This window comes from Pan paniscus, chromosome 18 (genome assembly GCF_029289425.2).
Source record: "Pan paniscus chromosome 18, NHGRI_mPanPan1-v2.0_pri, whole genome shotgun sequence".
Lineage (NCBI taxonomy): Eukaryota > Metazoa > Chordata > Mammalia > Primates > Hominidae > Pan > Pan paniscus.
The window spans coordinates 2,230,593-2,252,582 of record NC_073267.2 but is presented as its reverse complement, the minus strand read 5'-3'; the positions used below and the strand labels follow the sequence as shown (position 1 = coordinate 2,252,582).

At 63.4% G+C, this 21,990-nt stretch overlaps 1 protein-coding gene across 5 annotated transcripts in view; it reads right to left on the bottom strand.

Annotated features, from left to right (window-relative positions):
* PKD1 (polycystin 1, transient receptor potential channel interacting) overlaps positions 1–21,990 on the bottom strand; it is a 48,163-nt gene that overhangs the window by 6,086 nt on the left and 20,087 nt on the right. For 3 of the 5 annotated variants that reach the window (XM_063598184.1, XM_055100622.3, XM_063598186.1), the window contains exons 10-34: positions 21,659–21,906; positions 20,451–21,206; positions 19,420–19,551; positions 19,046–19,221; positions 18,606–18,739; positions 14,526–18,145; positions 14,157–14,306; positions 13,080–13,223; positions 12,673–12,952; positions 12,365–12,578; positions 12,139–12,298; positions 11,596–11,748; positions 9,963–10,107; positions 8,273–8,893; positions 7,821–7,977; positions 7,386–7,638; positions 7,066–7,261; positions 5,401–5,571; positions 5,171–5,314; positions 4,866–5,076; positions 4,649–4,775; positions 3,489–3,605; positions 3,349–3,401; positions 2,940–3,124; positions 2,769–2,862 (exon numbers count right to left, since the gene is read on the bottom strand). In XM_063598184.1, coding sequence (XP_063454254.1) covers positions 2,769–2,862; positions 2,940–3,124; positions 3,349–3,401; positions 3,489–3,605; positions 4,649–4,775; positions 4,866–5,076; positions 5,171–5,314; positions 5,401–5,571; positions 7,066–7,261; positions 7,386–7,638; positions 7,821–7,977; positions 8,273–8,893; positions 9,963–10,107; positions 11,596–11,748; positions 12,139–12,298; positions 12,365–12,578; positions 12,673–12,952; positions 13,080–13,223; positions 14,157–14,306; positions 14,526–18,145; positions 18,606–18,739; positions 19,046–19,221; positions 19,420–19,551; positions 20,451–21,206; positions 21,659–21,906 — 8,641 coding nt within the window. The remainder of the gene's footprint in view (positions 1–2,768; positions 2,863–2,939; positions 3,125–3,348; positions 3,402–3,488; positions 3,606–4,648; positions 4,776–4,865; positions 5,077–5,170; positions 5,315–5,400; positions 5,572–7,065; positions 7,262–7,385; positions 7,639–7,820; positions 7,978–8,272; positions 8,894–9,962; positions 10,108–11,595; positions 11,749–12,138; positions 12,299–12,364; positions 12,579–12,672; positions 12,953–13,079; positions 13,224–14,156; positions 14,307–14,525; positions 18,146–18,605; positions 18,740–19,045; positions 19,222–19,419; positions 19,552–20,450; positions 21,207–21,658; positions 21,907–21,990) is intronic. The other 2 variants (XM_063598185.1, XM_055100624.3) reach the window with 1 other exon arrangement.

The window sequence follows — 21,990 nt, the reverse complement described above, 5'->3', positions numbered from 1 at the left end:
CAGGAGCCAGTGACCACCGAGGCTGTGCCACTGCATCGGGCCACCATGCTGATATGCCCGGTCCCAGAGCTCCTAGAGAAGAGGTACAGAGGCAGCGAAGACACGTTGAGGGGGAGGACGAGACCCGAGTCCCGGGCTCTCGGGACGCTCTCCCGTACCTGCGCCCTCGTCAGCCCATCACCGAAAGAACGGCCTGACCCAGGGTCACACTGCACTGAATGCTTCCTGTTTTGCTGTCTCTCGGAGGATAAAAGACACTCTTGGCTGGGCGCAGTGGCTCAAGCCTGTAATCCCAGCACTTCAGGAGGCTGAGGCAAGAGGATCACTTGAGCTCAGGAGTTGGAGACAGTGAGACCCTGTCTTTACAAAAAATTAAAAAATGACCTAGCCTCAACTTGGTCAGGCGTGGTGGCTCACGCCTGTAATCCCAGCATTTTGGGAGGCCGAGGCGGGTGGATCACAAAGTCAGGAGTTCAAGACCAGCCTGGCTAAGATGGTGAAACCTCCTCTCTACTAAAAACACACACAAAAAATTAGCCGGCTGTGGTGGCGGGCACCTGTAATCTTAGCTACTTGGGAGGCTGAGGCAGATAACTGCTTGAATGTGGGAGGCAGACTTTGCAGTGAGCCGAGATCATGCGACTGCACTCCAGTCTGGAAAACAGAGACTCCATCTCAAAAAAATAAATAAAAATAAAAAATAACCCAGCCTCAACTATCCCTTTATAGCAACACAAATGACTCAGGGTCTGACTCAGGGAGCAGGCTCTCGCTGGCAGAGACGGAGAATGGCCAATAGGGAGGCATGGAGTGGCAGGGAATGCCAGGGCAGAGGCGCCGCCAGGACGGAGGGTGCAGGCTCAGGCGCAGGGAAGGCCGTGCTCTGCGTTGGGAAAGGAGCCACGGGACGCGCTGGAGGCTGGAGTGAGGAAGGACGCAGAGGTGTCCAGGACAAACCCAAGCCTCCGACCTGGTCAGCCCGAAGCACTGTCCGAGCAAGGGACGGCCAAGGGTTGAGGAAGCCGGGAGGGCGAGGGCCACGCGCTCTGTGTGGCTGCGGAGTCTGAGCTGCCGTCAGAAATCCCCGCAGAAGCACTGAATCTGGATTTCACAGAGCTTTGGGCCGGAGATACCTGGGGCTGGTCAGCGTGTAGTGACTACCCCTGGATTTCCCCATACTCTGTATTTTTAAAACCGACCGGCAATTTATTCATAAAGATGGCCTCATGTGATGGTTATCTGCCTTTTGTAAATCAGGAAGTTTTCCTTTTTGTTTGAGTCCAGGGGCAGTTCATACCTCTTTAGTTCTTGGTTGCTTAACAATGAGAAGCACTCAAAGGAATAACACACAAATCAAACTAGACGTGGATGGACAAGCAGCAGTCACGCACCACTTAGTGCCAGGGATGTGTTCTGAGAAATGCGTCATTAGGTAATTCTGTTGCTGTGCAAATGTCACAGGGCGTAGTTACCCAAACCCAGACACCGCAGCCCCTGTGCACGCAGGCCCTGTGGTGTGGCCTGTGGCTCCGGGGCACCGCACCTGCACCGCATGCCACTGCACTGAATCCTGCAGGCAGCTGCAGTGCAATGGCAGGGCCGTGTGGACCTCAGCGCACCTGAGCATAGGAGGGCATGGCAGAGCCCGGGATCACACGCGTGGGAACACGCCGTGGGTGCGCTCCGCCGCCAGCTGCCATGTGCGTGACTATGTGCGTGACTACATACAAGGTAACCTCTATATGACCATTTGTTGATAAATTACAAAACAACCAAGAAATTGAGGAATTTTTTTTTTTTTGAGACGGAGTTTCGCTCTTGTTGCCCAGGCTGGAGTGCAGTGGCACGATCTCGGCTCACTACAACCTTCACCTACCAGGTTCAATCGATTCTCCTGCCTCAGTCTCCCGAGTAACTGGGACTACAGGCGCCTGCCACCATGCCTGGCTAATTTTTGTATTTTTAGTAGAGATGGGGTTTCGCCATGTTGGCCAGGCTGGTCTCCAACTGCTGACCTCAGGTCATCTGCCCACCTCGGCCTCCCAAAGTGCTGGGATTACAGGCGTGAGCCACTGTACCCAGCCAAGAAATTCTTTAAAATACAAATAATCAAAAATGGTCTCAAAAAGAAAAACATGGAGTATTTTTCTTTTTTTTGAGACGGAGTCTTGCTCTGTCGCCCAGGCTAGAGTGCGGTGGTGCAATCTTAGCTCACTGTAACCTCTGCTTCCCGGGTTCAAGCAATTCCCCTGCCTCAGCCTCCCGAGTAGATGGGACTACAGGCACCCGCCACCATGCCCGGCTAATTTTTTTGTATTTTCAGTAGAGACGGGGTTTCACCGTGTTAGCCAGGATGGTCTCCATCTCCTGACCTCGTGATTCGCCCACCTCAGCCTCCCAAAGTGCTGGGATTACAGGTGTGAGCCACCGCGCCAGGCCAAAAATGGGGTATTTAAAAACCCGCCCATAATTGCTCACTGCTCTGAGACCAAGATAAAAACGTGGCCCCGGCCAGCCTCACACAGGAGCCTTTCTGCTCCTACAAAGCCCCATGCGCCTGCTCCCTCCCTAGAGGGAAGGTTCTGGGGCCCTGGGGATCCCATGAGGCTCTTTCCACAGACAGCAGAGGTTCAGAGAAGTGAAGTGATGCAGCCACAGCCCTGCCCTGGCACGCCCCCACCCCACCCCAGGCGGGAACCACGGCTGCCTGGCCTGAGTCCCGGCCCCTCCTCTGGCAATCCCCCCTCCCCCGAGAGCCGGACACTCACAGGCTGCTGAGCAGGTCCGTTTCCATGTGGGTGTCTTGGGTAGGGGCTGGGCTGCTGACCCCCTCAGCAAGGACCTGCTGGATCAGGTCTTCATCTAGAGGTACAGGAGGCATAGGGTGGGCCCAGCTGCAAGGGTGAGCTTCAGAGCCCCCTCCTCTCACCCCAGCTCACCTGATGCTGAGAAGGATTTGGCAGGCGAGTAGGGGCTGGCCAGGGAGAAGCCGTCCTCCTCTGGGCCCAGCCCATGGCCCGCCTGGCCCCGTGCCAGCTGCCGCAGATTGCTACCCACAATGGACGGGTCACTGAGCAGGTCCGGCCAACTGAGCGTTCCCTCGCTGGAGGGCCAGCACACCAGACTGCAGGTGGCGCAGGTCAGCAAGGTGCCAGGGGATGTGTCACACACACACCCCACCCCCGTCCAGTCACGCACGGACACCCTGGGCTTCCGAGCAAACCTGCTCCCAGGTGGTGTGACCACATGCAGCCACAGACACCCAGCAAGGACACGCAGCCCACAGACCCCCGGCACCCCAGACACAGTGACCTGCACCAGGGCTCGAGGTTTCTCTAGGGAACCCACCTCTTAGAATCATCCAGAAACAAGTCACTCTTCATCTGTCCAGCAAAGGCCTGCTAAGAGGTGCACAGTGTCTTGAGTCCAAGCTGCGCCAAGGCGGCAGGACCCCCAGCCCAGCCCAGGACCCCCAGTAGAGCCCTCACCTCAGCGTGGAGGCCTGAGAACGTGAGGAAGGAGCTGTCCAGCACGGACGAGTCCAGGCAGCTGTCGATGTCCAGCACCTGCTGCCCGGCAGGTGTGGGGCTCGGGCTCCCAGCCACCTGCAGGACGAGGGCGGTGGTCAGCGGGCGGCAGCTCAGACCTGCTCAGGACAGGGATGAGAAGCCGCCACCTCAGCAGACAGGACAGAGCCCGGTGCCATCTGACAGAATGTTCTAGAATGCTGGATATATGGGACATCTGCACCGTCCGTGATGGCAGCCCCTCGCGACGTGTGCCACTGAACACTTGACAGCAGACTGGTGCAGCTAAGGAACAGAGTTTTCAATTTCTTTTTTTTTTTTTTTTTTTAGATGGAGTCTCGCTGTCACCCAGGCTGGAGTGCACTGCCTCAATCTCAGCTCACTGCAACCTCCACCTCCCGCGTTCAGGCGATTGTCCTGGCTCAGCCTCCTGAGTAGCTGGGATTACAGGTGCCTGCCACCATGCCCAGCTAATTTTTTGTATTTTTAGTAGAGACGGGGTTTCACTGTGTTGGCCAGGCTGGTCTTGGAACTCCTGACCTCAAGTGATCTGCCCGCCTCGGCCTCCCAAAGTGCTGCGATTACAGGTGTGAGCCACCGCGCCTGGCCCTCTTTAATGTTTTATATAGATGGGGTCTTGCTATGTTGCCCAGGCTGGTCTCAAACTCCTGGACTCAGATCCACCCACCTCGGCCTCCTGAAGTGTTGGGATTACAGGCGTGAGCCACCACACCCGGCCCGGCCACTGGGAGGTTTCTAAGGGACTAACTCGGCCTCTTCACTTGCTACAGATGTACTGAGATTTTCTTCTGGAGTGCATTTCGGAAGCGTGCACAGCCGCGTGCTTGCTTCTTCTGAGTTATCTGGTGTGCTGCTGTGCAGTTGTCCGTGGCGTCTGCTTAGCAAAGTGCCCTCGTTCTTTCACGATTCTGGCTTCTGAGTCTTCTCTCTTTCTCCCTGGTCAGTCTAGCTAAGGCTGCTCAAGTGTGTTGACCCTTCCCGAGCAGCCTTTGGTGGACGCCTTTCCCTCTGGCTGCAGCACTGGAAAGTGGCGGCCCTGGGCACGGTGCCGAGGCCCAGGCTCCATTCCCAGTACTCCCGGGTCCCCAGCCCCAGCCCACCTTGCTCCGGGACATCCGGAAGAGAAAGAGGATGGCCAGGTAGACGGGATAGACAACCACGCTGGACACCAGGCCAACAGCGACTGTGTCGACGCTCAGCGGGCTCAGCCTGGACACACGCCCCGTGCTGTGTGGAGGAGAGGAGGCCACACAGGTGAGGCTGAGGGGCAGGAAGGGCTGGGCAGGAAGAGGCTGCCCCGACCCCTGCGGCACCCACCTGTAGGCAGAGTCGCCAACAGCCCCGTACCACACGGCGTTGGCGCCCAGGAAGAGGCAGATGAGGAGAACGCAGCAGGTGGCCCTCTGGATGCGAGTGAAACGGCTACGAGGCGGCCGGTCCCATATGGAGAGCCAGATGTGCTTGTCAAAGAAGCCGCGCTGCAGCTCAGCCACCAGCAGGCGCCGGAAGCACAACAGGGCTGCGTCGCCTAGAAGGCAGGGAGGGCCGCACTGCAGGAGGCCACAGGGCAGGACCACCCTGCCCAACCTCCCACGGAGTGGGAACATGGAACGAGGCCTTACTCGCGGCCAGCACCTCCTTCTCCACCAGGCCCCCATTGGCCTCCGTCTCCACTGAAAGCCAGTCATTGACCAGGAAGAAGGCGCTGCGTGCCGTCTGCAGGTCCCTGACGATGATGTGCTGCAGGAACCAGGCAGGGCTGAGCCCTGCAGAGGCGCGGGAGGGAGGTCAGGCTCGCAGGGCGCCCCAATGCGGGGGCAGAGGGGCAGAGCTTGGCAGGGTCCGCACAGACCTTTGTTGTCGTGCCACACTCGGATCTTCCACACGCTACCCAGGCTGTGCGGGGTGGCGATCCGGAAGATGTCCAGGCTGTTGCGGTGGAAGGCTCTGTCGCCGTCCAGGTGCCGGTGGCCGCTCCGGCTGTCCACCCCATACAGCATGATGCCCACGTGGGCCGTGGTACCTGGGGGGCAAGAGGGAGGGGTGGGAGGCTCGGTCTGCTGCCCAACACGTGTGGCATCCCAGGCAAGTCATCTCAGCTTTGGCCTCCACGCACTCAAGGAGCAACACAGGCAGTCCCGGCTTTGCACGGCTCTGCCATACACGAGGAGCTGCGGTTACTGCAATTTGTCCTATAAACAGTAGGACCTCAAGGACATGATTAAGTTACATGGAAAGAACTGTAACTTGTGACATGCAAACATGGCTGCACACGCCTCAGTCCACACCACAACCACTGACCCGCACTGCATACCTGTCCACGCCTCAGTCACGCCACAACCGGTGACCCGCACCACACACCCGTCCCTCAGTTCATGCACAGACTGCAAAGCGTGAAGCTGTGTCACCTCCTCTCCCAGTGACAGACCCAGGTGACAGTATTTTTTTTCTTTTTTTTTTTGAGATGGAGTCTTGCTGTGTCACCCAGGCTGGAGTGCAGTGGCGCAATCTCAGCTCACTGCAAGCTCCGCCTCCCGGGTTCACGCCATTCTCCTGCCTCAGTCTCCCGAGGAGCTGGGACTACAGGCGCCTGCCACCACGCCGGGCTAATTTTTTTTGTATTTTTTAGTAGAGACAGGGTTTCACCGTTAGCCAGGATGGTCTCGATCTCCTGACCCCGTGATTTGCCTGCCTCGGCCTCCCAAAGTGCTCGGATTACAGGTGTGAGCCACCGCGCCCGGCCGACAGTTTTTAAAAGTCAGTAATCAAAAGAAAGAACTGGGCAATGAAGATGAAAGCAGCACGGAGATAAAAAATGGGAACACGGCCAGGTGTGGTGGCTCACACCTGTCATCCCAGCACTCTGGCAGGCCGAGGCAGGAGGATCACCTGAGGTCAGGAGTTTGCCTGGCTGACATGGTGAAAAATTAACTGGGTGTGGTGGCGTGCACCTGTACTCCCAGCTACTCAGGAGAATCGCTTAAGGGGAATGGCTTAAACCCGGGAGCTGGAAGTTGCTGTGAGCCAAGATCACGCCATTGCACTCCAGCCTGGGCAACAGAGCGAGACTCCATCTCCAAAAAAAGAAAAACGAAAAAAAGGGAATGCCAGAAGGGCAATTCCAATGAAAGGAAAATGGAGGTATTGAAGAAACAGCCACGGGGAGGGTGCTGGCGCCTCCATCTGAGAGACGAGCTATGCAGTCAGGATCCCGGGTGGATGCACAGTCTCCCACAGTGGTAGCCATGCTCACGTCACTTGTGGGGCCACGCTACCGTGCAGAACGTGGGCTGCCCACCCTGACTGACTGGCACCTACTTCCAGCTAGGAGCTGTCCTAGTCCTCAGGGACAGTGAGTGCTCACGAGGTCGTTCCCAGGATGAACACACCAGCCCTTCACACAGCACTGCAAAAACTGCCTTGTTCTGACGCCTGCGACGAGACTCACTCCCAGAGGGTGCAACCAGCACAGCCAGTGAGAGCAGGGGAGGCCCTGCCACCCCGCTGCGCCCCTCACCTGAGCCCCGGCCCCAGCCTGTCTTGACGAGGATCTCGTACTTGAAGCGGCCCCGCTGCCCACAGAAGGGGATGGCGCGGCCTCGGCTGGCATCCAACTGGTCCAGCTTGTGCAGGATGGCGGCCATGACCATGTAGGTCACCAGGCACACAGCACATGTCAGCATGACGATGTAGTTTACATCCGCTGTCGGCTCCTGTGAGGACACAGCCGCCAGGCCCAGAAGGTCACGTGCAAGCTGTGCCTTCTCAGGATAGAGCTGAGGCCACCCAGGCCCTCCTCGACTCTGCAGAGGCTTCCAGGAGCACAGGGTCACTCACCGGAAAGACAAAGCGGACATGGCTTGGGGGCACGAAGAGGCTGGCGCCGAAGGCGGTGAGGTGGCGGGTGAGGCAGACGGCCTGGCGGGGCGAGGTCTCCTCCAGGGGCAGCAGCCCCTCTGTCCTCCACACCATGTCCTCCTCGCTGAAGTACTGACACAGGGACGTGTACAGGCCCACGGACACCTCCAGCACTGACCAGCGGAAGTGGCTGGAGAGGTTCAGATGGTAACTCCCCGCTGGGTCTCTGCTCCTGGGCAGGGAAGGGGCAGTGGACGTGAGCCCAGGCTCCGCCAGGTTGGATGTGTCAGGGTCCCAGAGCCCATACCCGGTCCAGTCCCCTCGCTGCCTGCCCTCCCCATAGGGCCAGTAACCCGGGCAATGCTGACCCATGATGCCCTGCCCTGCCCTGCCAGGCCGGCCCGCAGAGCTCACCCCGGGGAAATGAAGAAGGTGTAGGGCCGGTGGTCAGCACCCTGGAGTGACTCTGGGCGGATCCTCCTGCTAGCCGAGCAGTTGTGCTCATTGGGCCGGGGCTCCGAGTGCAGGTAGACTGCCAGGTAGGGCTCGGGTTCCTCAGACAGGTAGCGGCCTGGGGCAGAACGCGCAGGTCACACGCCTGCCGGGAAGCTCAACCACCCGGGGGACACCCACGATGGCCCTCCTGAGCCCACCCTCTGCCACGGGCCTGAAAGGCCATAGGAGCCTCTGCACCAGAGCTGGCACCTGCTTCTCCGTGGCCCCCAGCTCCTCTCCGGCCAGGCCCCCAGCAGCCCATGAAACAGAAAACAAATTTCACCAGAGACACCCATGGAAGCCCTACGAGAAACGCCTTCCCCCCAAGAACAAGGCCAGGGGGCCGCGTGTGCCCCACCCGCTGCACGCACCGTCCAGCAGCGTATAGTTGAGCTGCAGATGCAGCCCGGCCGCAGGGTTGCTGCTGTCCAGGGTGACCACAGCACCGACGGAGGCCTGGGGCTGGACCACAACGGAGTTGGCGGAGCTGCGGTGGCCCCGGGCAGCCAAGTCCGAGTTGTTGGGCACCTTCACGGTGATGGCACGCTCTGAGGCCAGCCGCTCGATGGGGATCTGGGCGCCGGCCTGTGTCTGGAATGCCATCGAGGCCACCTTGGTGGAGACGGTGTAGTTGCTGATATAGCCAAAGGGAAAGGGATTGGAGTCCACCAGAAAGATGAGCTGCACCACGTCACTGAGGTTGGCCAGGGCCCCGCTGAAAGCCTCGGGGATGGAGAAGTGGCAGCCAGGCCCTGGGGCGCCGCCATAGCACAGCAGGCTCCGCGGGTCCGAGCGCTTGCCCTGGGCCACGATCTCCTCGCCCGCCAGCATCAGGGGCTCCTCGTTGAGCACGCGGGAGCGCATGAGGATGCGCATGAGGGCAGAGGTCAGGTTGTAGGCCTGGGACGCCACCATCCGCGATGGTGACTCGGCTCCCAGCTCTGAGGGCTGTGGTGCCCGCACGTCTGAGCTGGCCAGGTGGATGAGGTCTCCTGCAGACAGGGGTGAGGTCAGTGCAGACAGGGAGGCAGAGGGAGGGTGGGGGCAGGCAAAAAGGGGGAGCCGGAGGGTGGGGGCTGGGAGAAAGGGGGAACCTGAGGGGGCAGAGAGGGAGGTGCAGGCAGAAGGAAGGGGAAGCTGGAGAGAGAGTGGTGGAGGGGGAGGGGGAAGGGGATGGGGATGAGGATGAAGATGAGGGGGATGATGGGGAGAGGGAGGAAAAAGGAAGGAAAAGCGTAGAGAAAAGAGAAAGGGGAGAAGAAGAGGAGCAGGGGGAAAGGGAGGGGAAGGGGGATAAGAGAGGAGCAGGGGGAAAGGGGGATAAGGGAGGGGGATAAGGGGAAAGGGAGGGGAAGGGGGATAAGGGGAAAGGGAGGGGAAGGGGGATAAGGGAGGGGGATAAGGGGAAAGGGAGGGGAAGGGGGATAAGGGAGGGGAAGGGGGAAAGGGAGGGGAAGGGGGATAAGAGAGGAGCGGGGGAAAGGGAGGGGAAGGGGGAAAGGGAGGGGAAGGGGGATAAGAGAGGAGCAGGGGGAAAGGGAGGGGAAGGGGGAAAGGGAGGGGAAGGGGGATAAGAGAGGAGCAGGGGAAAAGGGAGGGGAAGGGGGATAAGGGAGGGGGATAAGGGAGGGGGTAAAGGGGATAAGGGAGGGGAATAAGAGGGATAAGGGAGGGGAAGGAGAATAAGGGGGATAAGGGAGGGGGATAAGAGGGATAAGGGGGATAAGAAAAATGAGGGGAATGGACAAAAGGACGGGGAGGATGGGGGGGAGATGGAGAAAAGGGGAGAGAGATGGAGAAAAGGGATGGTAACAGGGAAGGGGGAGGGGGAGGAGAATGGGAATTGGGGGAGGGGGATAAGGATGGGAATTGGGGGAGGGGGACGAGGATGGAATTGGGGGAGGGGGATGAGGATGGGAATTGAGGGGAGGGAAGGGGGACGAAGATGGGATGGGGCAAAGGCGAGGCGGTTGTGGGGAGGAGGGAGGCAGAGGAAAGGGCGGCATGGGACGGACGGGCCGCGTGGGGCGGACGGGTGGCGTGGGGCACAGGCCGCGGCACCTGTGATGTTGAGGATGCTGTCTCCGATGGCGGTGGGCGTCACGGTGCCCGCGGTGGTCTCTGCCTGCAGGATGCGCATCATGGCCTCCAGCTTGTGCAGCGTCTGCTTCAGGCACGAGCGGCATACGAGCTCCCTGCTGGGCCCCTGTGTGGAGCCAGCAGTGTCCAGCCCCGCTCCTGGCCCCACTCCTTGCACACGCCCTCCTCTCTACACGGGTCCTCACGTGGCTCCCACCCCCAGCCCTGCAGCTGGAGAGCCCACTTGACTGGACCCCCACAGCCTCCTCACTAAGCATTTTCTGTGGCTCTGCATGACCCAGGGCCTCCACCTGGGGACCACGTGATGCAGCCTACCGACCACACAAGGCACCTCTTCACATGAGAGAAGAGGAAGAGGGGAGAGAGGAAAGGGGAGTGGAGAAAAGGGGGGAGAGGAGAGGGGAGGGGAGAGAAGGGGGAGAGGAGAGGGAAGGGGGAGAGGGGAGAGAAGGGGGGAGAGGAGAGGGGAGGGGAGAGAAGGGGGAGAGGAGAGGGGAGGGGAGAGAAGGGGGGAGGGGAGAGAAGGGGGGAGGGGAGAGAAGGGGGGAGGGGAGAGAAGGGGGGAGGGGAGAGAAGCGGGGAGGGGAGAGAAGGGGGGAGAGGAGAGGGGAGGGGAGAGAAGGGGGAGAGGAGAGGGGAGGGGAGAGAAGGGGGGAAGGGAGAGAAGGGGGAGAGGACAGGGGAGAGGGGAGGGGAGAGAAGGGGGGAGAGGGGAGGGGAGAGAAGGGGGGAGAGAAGGGGGGAGGGGAGAGGGGAGGGGAGAGAAGGGGGAGAGAAGGGGAGAGGGGAGGGGAGAGAAGGGGGGAGAGAAGGGGGAGAGAAGGGGGAGAGGGGAGGGGGGAGAGAAGGGGGAGAGAAGGGGGAGAGAAGGGGGAGAGGGGAGGGGGGAGAGAAGGGGGAGAGAAGGGGGAGAGGGGAGGGGGGAGAGAAGGGGGAGAGGGGAGGGGAGAGAAGGAGAGGGGAGGGGAAAGAAGGAGAGGGGAGCGGAGAGAAGGGGAGAGGGGAGGGGAGAGAAGGGGGAGAGGAGAGGGGAGAGAAGGGGGGAGGGGAGAGAAGGCAGAGAGAAGGGGGAGAGGGGAGGGGAGAGAAGGGGGGAGAGGGGAGGGGGGAGGGGAGAGAAGGGGGAGAAAGGGGAGGGAAGAGGAGGGGAGGGGAAGAGGAGAAAGAGGGGAGGGAGGAGGAGGGGAGGGGAAGAGGGGAGGGAAGAGGAGGGGAGGGAAAGAGGAGGGGAGGAGAGGGGGGAGGAGGGGAGGGGCTAGGGGAGGGAAGGGGAGGCGAGGAGGGAGGGAAGGGGAAGGGGGGGGAGGGGAGGGGGAGGGGAGAGTGGAGGGCACAGAGCAGCATCTTCTTAGTCCCTCCCCACATCTGGGCCCCTCTTTACACCCTGGGTCCCCCGAGAGGCACCCTGCGTTCACACAGGACAGCAGAACGGCTGAGGCTACTGAAGCAGGTCAGAGACCGAGGAACGCCATGGCAGGAAGGAGCCCAGGCTGGAGGCTCAGCTCCTCGGCCAAGCTGCCCGTCTGCCCTGGGGGGCTGAACCCAGTGCCTTGGCAGGCATGCGGGGCGGGGTGAGCATGTGGGGCCATCCTACCATGCACTGGGCCAGCGCAGCAGCGATCTGCTGGATGTCATCCACAGTGTGGACCCGCAGGGACACCAGAGTCTCCGTGATGTTCTTGCGTATCTGGGCTCGGTGCTGCCGCTCGTGCTTGGGCTCTGCCGCCACGTCCAGGGCCTGCTCGTACTGGGGCAGGCAGGGGGCACAGCAAGCTGTCAGCAGGGCAGGAGGCCGGCAGGAGGCCAGCAGATGCCCACGACTCCCGGGGTGCAGTTACGTGCTAGATGCTGTGTGATGTGGGCACTGACCCGCAACACTGAGCTGTCTCTTCATGGGCAAAACAGGGTAAGCACATGGGCCCTCCTGGGCGGGGGCTGCATTGTGGAAAGCAGACGCCGGAGAGGGCCCGGTGGGTGTGGCTGCTGGGAGCGGAAGGTCGGGGTGCTGCTTCAGGGTCACTGGGATTTATCTCTGGGGCCTGGAATGAGCCCTCTGCAAAGCTCCAGGCAGGGGTACGAGTCTTGGTCCCCAGCACGCATGCAGCAGATGTGAGGTCCCCTCCCAGGCTGCACTCACCTCGTTCAGCACGGTGACCAGGGCCAGCGAGTACTCGATGACGTGCTGGGGATCGGCCTGCCGCAGCAGCCCCGGGAGCACACTAGCGGTGAGCCCGTGCAGCCAGACTGTGAGCCCCGTTGCACTGCCGTTAGGCTCTGGGAGAGTGATGGCCAGAGACCTACGAGCAGAGGGGGGTGGTGAGCAGGTGGCAGTCTCGGGGGCGCCCTCCCACGGCCTGGCTCACCTGTTGAGGGCGACCACAGCGGCTCCCAGCTGGTCCTGCACCACCACGGCCAGGCCCACCTCGAAGTGTGGCCTGAAACCCGGGGGCAGCACGGCTCCGTAGCCGGAGAGGCTGCCCTTGTAGACACAGAACTCCTCGCAGTGGCCCTGGCGACAGCGCCGCAGCAGCAGGGCGTACACCAGCGGGGCGCCAGCATCCTCCGCGTCATGCCAGCCTGAGGGACGGTCCCCACGGCATCACGGGAGGGCTCCGCGACGTCACAGAGTCGGGGGATCCCACTGCTACCCCCCACGCAGGCCTGCACTCACCCGTGCATTCGAAGTGCACCTTGGTAGTGAGGGCGTGCACAGCGCCCAGTGGGAAGAGGCGGCAAGAGCCCCCCAGCGGCGGGCGGTTGGGGGACAGGCGGATGGAGGCGCAGCCCTCCTCCTCGCCAGAGCGGCCCAGCACCGTGAGCGTGAAGGTGTATCCCTCGCCGTCCCGCAGCACGCCCCGCCGCAGCACCAGTCGCATGCCTGCGCTGCCCGTGGACGTGGTGGTCTCATCCAGCACCAGCGTCTTGTTGCTGAACGTACGTGCAGCCCACCGCTGCAGGCAGAAGGGGTGGTGAGGGGGCGCAACCCTCTGCCCTGTCAGCCCCACTTCTGCCTGCAGGCCCCGTCCCCTCGGCCATGGGACCCATCCCCAGCCCGCCCACACCCCGCTCAACACTCACCCCTCGCTTGGAGCCACTGCTGCAATTGAGGCAGCGGCCCTCCAGGTACACGTAGGAGCTGCGGCTCACTTCGTACACGGCCTGTGCCTTGCAGGACACACACTCCAAGGACACAATGGGCACCCGGCCACTCCGGATCAGCACCTGGCGTGGGAGTGGGGTTACCTCCAACACAGGTCTACTTGGCCTGCTGGAAGGTCTGGAGGACCCGTGGAGGATGCTGCTCCCAAACTCCAGCTTTCCCAGGGGCCTGGCCACTGCCGGTGAGCTCAACCCTCCCAGGATACTCATCCGGTTTGCCACCTTCCAACCTGGGTGGCGGAAGGGCATACACAGGGCAGAGGACACTGGGGGGTGTGTTCTGGTGTACTGGACCCAGCTGGAGCCTGGCAGGAGGCAGGCAATGCTCACTGAGGGCCCCTGGGGGGATGCGTGTGGGAACAGACGTATGTGTGGGTGTGAGGACCGCAGTTGCCACGTAGGCCTGACTCACAGACTCCTGCAGCCCTTAGCCAGGGCCTGGGTCAGGAGGCTGAGCCGGGATGGAACCTGCTCCCACACCCTCCCCTCAGACGACCCCTCTGGGCAGACCCCCAATCAGGCCAGCTGAGGAAAGCAGGGACTGGGGAACAGACGCCCACTCTGGGGCACCAGCAGGCCCCGCCTGACAGCAGCAGGAGCAGCCACCACGGGCTCAGGGTCACCAAGCCTCCTGGCCGGTCCAGAGAGGGGAGCGTGAGGGTGAGAACCGGCCCACCACATCCAGCAACAGGGACATGGGCTGGGGACAGTGGCTGCCTCTGGGGTGGGAAGGGGCTCTTCCTCACTGTTGGTATTGCTGGGGGACTGTGTAGCTTTTGCCACTAGGGCGTATGTGGCTTGAAGACTGTACGTGGAACTGTGGCAGGTTTGGAAGGAAGCAAAGCTGAAGCAGGCTGTCGTGTTACATAGAATTTGCATCAGAAACAGAGAGAGGAGAGCGTGCGGCCTCCACCAGCACTAAAACATGGAAAACAGTAGATGAGCAGGGAGGCTGGGCTGTCCAAGGCAAGTGGCCGAGGGGCGGGCGGCACCCACCGTCTGGTTGGTGGCCTCCTCCTTGCGGCCGGCCTTCCACACGGTCAGGCTGAAGATGTACTCCACGCCAGCCGCCAGCCGCTCCCGTGGAATGGTGACCGTGCTGCTCCCGCGGGGCCCAAAGTTCAGCGCACACCCGCCAGCCTCCCTCTGCAGGCCGAGAACAAGGGGCGACGTGGCCTGAGAGCCCCATCCAGTTTTAAAGCAGAGCCCGGCCCAGGAGACAGCGCGGGAGACCCCCTCCCCGTGCTGGGATGGGGCACACCAGGCACTGAGGACGGGCCAGGCCTGGTGGCAAGCTGGGTGTTCTCTGGGCTCATGGGTGTGGACGGGTGAGGGGCAGGGAGGACGGCCCTGCCACGCACTGACCTGTGTCGAAGCCACACAGGCCCAGTGGAAACTGAGCGGCGTCTGGTCGCCGTCCTCCAGGTTGGGGTCGTAGGACTCGCTCCCATCCAGCACCAGGTCCTGTGTGTCTGACCACACGCGGTATGAGCCACCCTCAATGATGGGCACCAGGCGCTCGGGGGCCACCGTCACATTGGCCTGGATGCTCTGTGCCAGTGGCGTGTCCCCAAATGACACGACAAACACAAAGCAGTAGTGCCCCACAGGCAGCGCCAGCCGCGGCAGCACCAGCTGAGGCCGGCTCACGTCCACGCCGGGCAGGGCCACACGCGCCGGGCGCCCCGGCCGCTGGCAGCTGGCAGTGCGGTACACCTCCCAGCGGTACTCAGTCTGGTAGGTGACGCAGTCGCGCAGGTCAACGTGGGCCTCCAGGTAGTTGCGCTGTGATCGCCGCATCAGCACCTGCAGGGGCAGGACCACGTCCACCTCCGGCTCCCGGCAGGCCAGCACCTGGACAGTCACCGTGGCCTGCGCCACGAAGAAGCTCACCAGGTTGGAGGCATTCACCTGCACGCGGTAGTCCCCAGGCCTCAGGTAGGAGTGCTCGGCCCTGGGCTCATCTGTGTCCTGCCCTGGCGACCCATCCCCAAAGTCCCAGTGGTAGGCCACGCGCCGGGGGCTGGGGCTGGTGGCGGCCTCAAACTGTGCCGAGCGGTTGGTGAAGCAGGGACCGCTCTGCAGGGCCACATACTGGACAGCGTCCTGAACCTCCAGCACCAGTGTGCAGTTCTCACTGCCCAGGGCGTTGAAGGCGCGCACCTGGATCTCCAACAGCCCCGCGGCCACGGGCGTGTAGGTGACGTCGCGGCCCGACAGGATGACCAGCGAGTCACCCTGGACCTTCTGCAGCGAGAAGTACCAGGCGTAGGCGACCCGAGAGCCGCGCTGCACGCGGGCTGTGAAGTTCCTCTCAGTGCCCGTGGCGATGCCAGGCTCGCAGCAGTTGGGCACCTGCAGCCCGCTCACGGCCTCCAGCACCACGATGCGCACCTGCGCCTGGGCCCAGCTCACGTGGTTTTTGCCCTGCACGCTCACCACGTGGTCTCCGACGCGGGGGAAGCTGTGGGAGAAACGGGGCCCGGGGAGCACCTCGGGGCTGGCCCCGCCGACCTGCAGGCGGAAGGTGACAGCTGAGCCGGCAGCCAGCAGGATCTGAAAATGGACCAGCTGCCCGGGTGCCACCACCTTGCTGCTGGCCCACAGCACCAGGCCCACGATGGGCTCCTCCACCGTGAGGTTGTACGTGGCTGAGACCCAGCTGACTGCGTTGGAGGCATTGAGCCGGATGGAGAAGGTGCCAGCATCCGGGAAGACCATGGTGACATGAGGGCCACGCTTGCTGCTGCCGCCGGGCACAGCCCAGCACCAGCTCACATTGGTGCCCGTGGCCAGCTGCCCCCAAAAGGGCACAGAGGACCCGGCCGCCACGAAGCTGCCTCCCGGCTCGCTGGCCCTGATGCTGAGGCCACTCACAGGCACCTGCACATCCACTTCCACGGTGGCGTTGGCTGAGCCCAGCGGGTTCCCTGCCGTCATGGTGACCAAGTGCAGGCCGGGTGTGGGGAAGCTGTGGGTGGTAAATGGCTCGGGGGTCTCCCAGCTCAGCCCCTCCTCCAAGGACCAAGTATATACGACACCACTGCCACCAGCCAGCTCGGCACTGAGGGTGACGCTTGTGTTGACGGCAGCTGGGTTCGGGGAGGCGGCCACCATCAGCCACCCCACAGGCTCCACGAAGTCCACGGTGCAGTCGGCCCAGGCGCTGCCCAGCATGTTGGTGGCCCGCAGCTGCACATGGTAGGTGCCGGCCTCGAGCGCGGTGAGCGAGAAGCCTTTGCCGCTGCCGGCCAGGGCCGGGCCCCTGTCCCTCCAGGCAGTCCAGCTGTAGGAGACGTTGGTGCCATCCCTGACCACGGCCTGCAGCTGTACCGTGTGGTTGGTGGGGAAGTAGCGGCCACCGCCCACCACCTGCAGCCCCTCTATGAGCTGCAGGACATAGACGAAGATGCTGTCCTGGGCGGAGCCCACCTCGTTCTCAGCCGTGACGATGATATTGAAGGTGCCCACGGAGCGGAAGGTGTAAGAGATGGTAGGACCCCCAGGGATGGGCGTGCAGCGGTCACAGAGCACCCAGGAATAGCGCACATCACTGCCGGCCTCCAGCGAGGTGCTGAAGCTCACGCTCCCATTCAGGGGCACCACCGTGCGGCTGGCATTGACGACGAGCCCCCGCACGCGCCGCTTCACCGTCACATTGAGCCAGGCCTCGCTGCGGCTCACCTCATTCCAGCCGGCCACCCTAACGGTGAAGTCACCTGTGCTGTTGTAAGCGTGGGTGACCTCCGGACCCTCGAGCCGCCCACCGTCCCCCAGATCCCACACGTAGCTGGCGGGGCGCCCACGGCCCACAGCAGAGAACAGGTACGGCTGCTGCAGCTCCAGCCCAAGGGAGCCATTGACCTTGATGCTGGTGACCAGCACGGGCTCCTGCACCTCCACCAGGGCTGAGTCATTGGCAGCGGAGATGTTGTTGGACGCGGTGACTGTCACAAGATAGGAGCCTGGGTCTCGGTAGATGAACGTCACCTCAGGGCCCCCGGCACGGGCGGGGGCGGCTTCCTCGGTGCCAAAGTCCCAGGTGTAGCGGTAGGGAAACGGGGGCCAGGCACATGCCACCAGCCGGGCCTCGTCCCCGAGCTGCACAAACTGCCTCTCTGGCTGCAGGGTGACGTTGCCCACCTCTGGCTCCACGCAGATGCTGGTGAAGTAATGCGCCCTGTTCACGCGGCTGGACAGCACCAGCGCCAGGGGGAACGTGCCGCTCCGCGTGAAGTTGTGTGTCACCGTCGGGCACCCCCGCACGGTCGTGTTGGAGGAGCCATCCCCAAAGGTCCAGTCGAAGAGGTAGTGGGCCGGGTTCCCGGTGACATAGGCCGTGAGCCGCGCGTCAGGCTGCGTGGGGATGCAGGCGGCGGGCTCGACGCGCAGCACCTCCAGGACGAAGACCAGCACGTGCAGGCTCCGGGCCAGGTGGCCGGCGGGGCTGGCCGCACCCACGGTCACTGTGCAGTTCTGTGCCCGCAGGTACACATGCTCCACTGTGGCCTCCGGGCCCGACAGCACGGTGCCGTCCCCCATGTCGAAGGTCCACGTGATGTTGTCGCCCGTCTGCACCGCGGCGCTGACCACCACGGGGGCGCCCTGCTCCACGGCCAGGCTCATGTCCACGCTGAGCCCACGGAGCTCCTCAAAGACGCGCACATCCGCCTGGGCCGCCGCACCGCTCACCGTGTTGTTGACCTCCAGGCGCACGTGGTAGGTGCCCCTCGAGGCATAGGTGTGGTTGGCAGCCGGCTGGCTCTGGGTCAGGACAGGGGAGCCGTCCCCGAAGTCCCACGTGTAAAGAACACCCCCAGGCGAGGGCAGCGGGTGCGGGTAGAAGGTGACGGGCCGGCCGGCCACCAGGACGCTGTCACTCACACCCACAGCCACGGAGGGCAGGGAGGCGCGCACGCTCACAGGCACCTGCTGCGTCAGGTTCTCGAAGGCATTAGATGCCAGCACGGTCAGGACGTACTCACCTGTGGGGACAGGCCCAAGTGGGGCAGCCGCGGCACCCCCACCTGCTCCCCACCCGCTCGGCAGAAGCCCCTCGCCTGAGGAGCCCGGGGTGAACGGCTGCACCTGAGGCCTGGCCTTAAGGGTCCCAGGCTCCCAAGCCACGTGCGGGACGGAGCACAGGTGCAGCAGCACTGAGGGCTGCCTGGTGAGGACGGCACCGCCTCCAAGTGCAGCTGCACTGGGGGCAGCAGAGCAGCAAGAGCCAGGCCGGGGAGGGTGGGGGGGGCAGTTCAGGGGGCCCAGCTTCCCTGTCCACTCCCCCCACGCCTGGCCCCTCCCTCACCCCAGTAGGGGCCTAAGCCATCAGCCCAGGTGAGGTCACAGTGAGGGCTGTTGGGGAGGAAGGGGGGCAGCTTGACTGGGGGACTGGGGGGGCCCCGTGCTCAGAGCCTGAAAGGCAGCGGCCCCCTCACCCCTCACCTGGGGCAGCGTAGGTGTGCGTGACATTGTGCTCCACCAGCACCTGGGCCACCGAGGGGTCTGGAACCGGGAAGGACTCGTTGTACGGAGGCTGGAACTGGTGGAGGGCCTGCTCCCCATCCCCAAAGGTCCACCTGCCGGGGCGGTGGGTAGCAGTGAGTGAACCAGGACAGGGGTGCACGGTGGCGGGGCAGGGGGTGCTTGGGACCCAGCCGAGGCTCCACTCTGCAGTCACGCCCCGGGCCTCCATTCAGGGCCCACCCGGCTGTGCTGAGGCCTCTCCCGGCTCCCGTGCAGCCTCAGGGCTCCTGTGCACCCAGTACCTCCCAACAGACAGGGAAACCGAGGCTCAGAAAAGCAACCCCCTGATGTGGGGTCCCTCGGCTGAGGCTGGGACAAGAGCCTGGTGCCCACCCCAAACCGGCCCCCGAGTCACTCACAGGAAGGCCACCTCCACGGCCGAGTCCACCAGCACGCCCGCCGTCAGTGCCAGCGTGGCATTGGGGGACAGCACGGCCGGCACTGTGGAGACCCGCAGGCCCTGCATCCTGTTCATCCGCTCCACGGTGACGTTGTAGTTCACGGTGACGTTGCTCACGTGGTTGGAGGCCGTCAGCTGCAGGGATAGGCGTCAGTGGGCCCAGGTGGCAGGTGAGAGGCCTGGCCCTGCTTGGCGTCCCTCCCTCCACTCACCCACAGCCATGGCAGCGTCCTCGGGCAGCATGAAGCAGAGCAAAAGGCAGAGGTGAAGGTGGAGCCTGCCCCCGCCCCGCCCCGCCCCATCCCCTCCCCTCCCCACCCCCCGCCCACCTACTGAGAGCTTGAAGACCGCCGCGCTCTGATAAATGACATTGAAGACCACGTTCTGGAAGGTCAGGGACTGCTTGTCGTTGATGGTCCACCGGAAGACCATGTCCGAGCCGGCCTCCACCACGGGGCTGTACCTCTGCGGGGGGACTGGTGTCAGCCTGGGCTCTGTGGAGGACTCTGCCCTTAGCCTGTCGCCTCCTGGACACACCTCCCGTCGGACTGGAGAGTCCCACGCGGGGCACAGAGGAGAGGAGGTGCCCGGGGCTCTGCATGCCATGGGAGCCAAGCCCGGGCTGGGACACTGACTGTCCGGCTCTCCAGCCAGCCATGTAGTACTACTAATGCCTCAACCTCTCTGTGCCTCAGTTTCCCCATCTGTAAAGCAAACCTAGTACCAGCTACAAAGAGTCCACCTCTCTCTGAGTCTTCTCAGACCCTCCCAGGGCTCCTGCCCCAGCTCCTCAGCCAGAGGGCTCGGAGCAGTGAGGGGAGGCACACGGGCCTCACAGGGACAGCACCTACACTGGCTTACAGAACCCAGGACGGGCTGCACAGGTCACGCCATTTCTGATGGCCCCTCCCAAGGCCCCTGGTAAAGGGGCAGGTACCCGCAAGACGGAGACAGCCCTGTCCCCCATGTACCCAGCATGGTGGCACCGCGGGCAGCCCGCAGTTTCCCATCAGGGGTTCAGACTCCAGCTCAAAAGCCACTCGCTTTAGCCAGGTGAGAACACAGCAGAGGGCGTGAGAGACTCACGGGGGCTCGTGTGAGGTCAGGGAGTGGAGTTTTAAATTCATTTCGTGAAACGAGACAGTGGAATGAGTTAGCGGAGCCGCTGTCAGAGCCGTGACTTTCCAGGAATTTAAAGCCCACCAGGTAGCCTGAGGAGCCAGCCAGCAGGACCTGCCCGGGGCCGACGTCCCCAGTAACTGGGCTGCTGCCCTCACTGGGAAGCCAGGCCTCACGCCCTGTGTGAGCATCCTGTCTGCAGGCACCTGCCTGGGGGCTGGTGGCGGAGCCTCGGCCATACTCACCACTAGGACTCCCTGCAGTACACGGGCCTCGGGGCTGGGCGTGGCGCGGAGGCCACAGATGGGCTCCTCCGCCGTCACCCGCAGGCTGAGGTTGGCCCGGCTGGCGCTGTTTTCCACCACAACGTCCACCACGTGCTCCCCCTCACTGAGCCACGGCAGTGCTACCACTGAGAACAGGGTATCATTGGTCTCCCAGGGGCAGCCGGGCACGAAGGTGGCCACCAGGGCAGGGCAGGCATTCTCAAAGCGGGCGCTGACATTGCCCCCAGGCCAGCGAGCCGTGGCCGTGGCGTTGGCACCAGAGTCCACCTGGAGCACCAAGGCTGAGCCGTTGGTGGGCACGTAGAGGCGGCCGTCGCGGGGGGCAGGGTAAATGACCCGCAGCCCAGCCACTGGGGAGACCACGTCAAAGCTGCAGGACAGGTTGTGCCTGGACACGCCATTGCCCACCTCTGCCCGGACCTCATAGCGCCCAGGCAGCCGCAGCCCAGGGTTGGGCCTCAGGCCCAGCAGCACGGTGAGCTGTTCCGTGGCTGCAAGCAGCCGCAGGGCACAGGCAGGGCAGGCCCAAGTGCCCTCCAGCTGGGCTGGCAAGTGGGGCAGCCATGACGAGGCGTTGGCGGAGAGGTACGGGGACTGGGGACCAGGGTGGCCGGGAGCCGGCGAGCAGTGCAGGAGGGCGCCAGGGCCAGCGTCGTGCTGCAAGCCAACGAGGTCACCAGGGAGCATGAGGACATCCTGGCCGTGGAGGGTGACCTGTGGAGAGGGAGGCAGGGCTGCATCACGTCCTCACGGTCATGGCCCGTGGACCCCCGCACGACGGATGAGGGTGGACACGCAGGGCTCCCCGCTTCGTCAGCCACACCTCAGGGAGCCTCCCCACAGTGCTCATGACAAGGACAGGCAGGACAGTTGCAGACAGGGGGACACACGGGGAGAGGACACAGGCCAAGACCTGGCAGACAGGAAGGAGCGGCTGTGCTGGGAGAGAGGAAGAGGAGGCACAGCTCGTGCCAAGGGCCCAGGCGAGAGCTTCTCCCACTGGGAGAGGGCCAAGGGCACTGCAGAGGTCGGAGGTCAGAGGTGGCAAGGAAGTAGGAGGGGCCTGCAGGCTGGGTGTGTCTGGTGAGCAGACCCAGACCTTGGGCAGCAGACAGGAAGGTGGCCTGAGAAGATGCAGGGAACAGACCCAGGTCAGGGCCACACACCGAGTACTGCGCGGGGGGCCCCGCGGGAATGGAGAAGAGGAACTCTCTCCATAGCGCATAGGGGGCCCCGGGTAGCCCTGGCCCTGACGTGCAGCCATTGGCGCAGGCCTCGGGGTGGCAGGAGGCGTCCAGCGGCAAGCAGATGTTGGCTCCAGGGCACCAGCGTCCCCCTGGCATGCACGCGGGGGCCAGCTGGGTCCTGTTGTCCGGGGACCTGCTCTCAGGCTCGCTGCCGTTCTCCGGGGTCCCTGCGAGGAGGGGAGGGTGTTGGGGCCCTGATTCGCCCACAGGCCACCGTCAGAGATGCCCAACTGCCTGCACCAGCAAGCCTG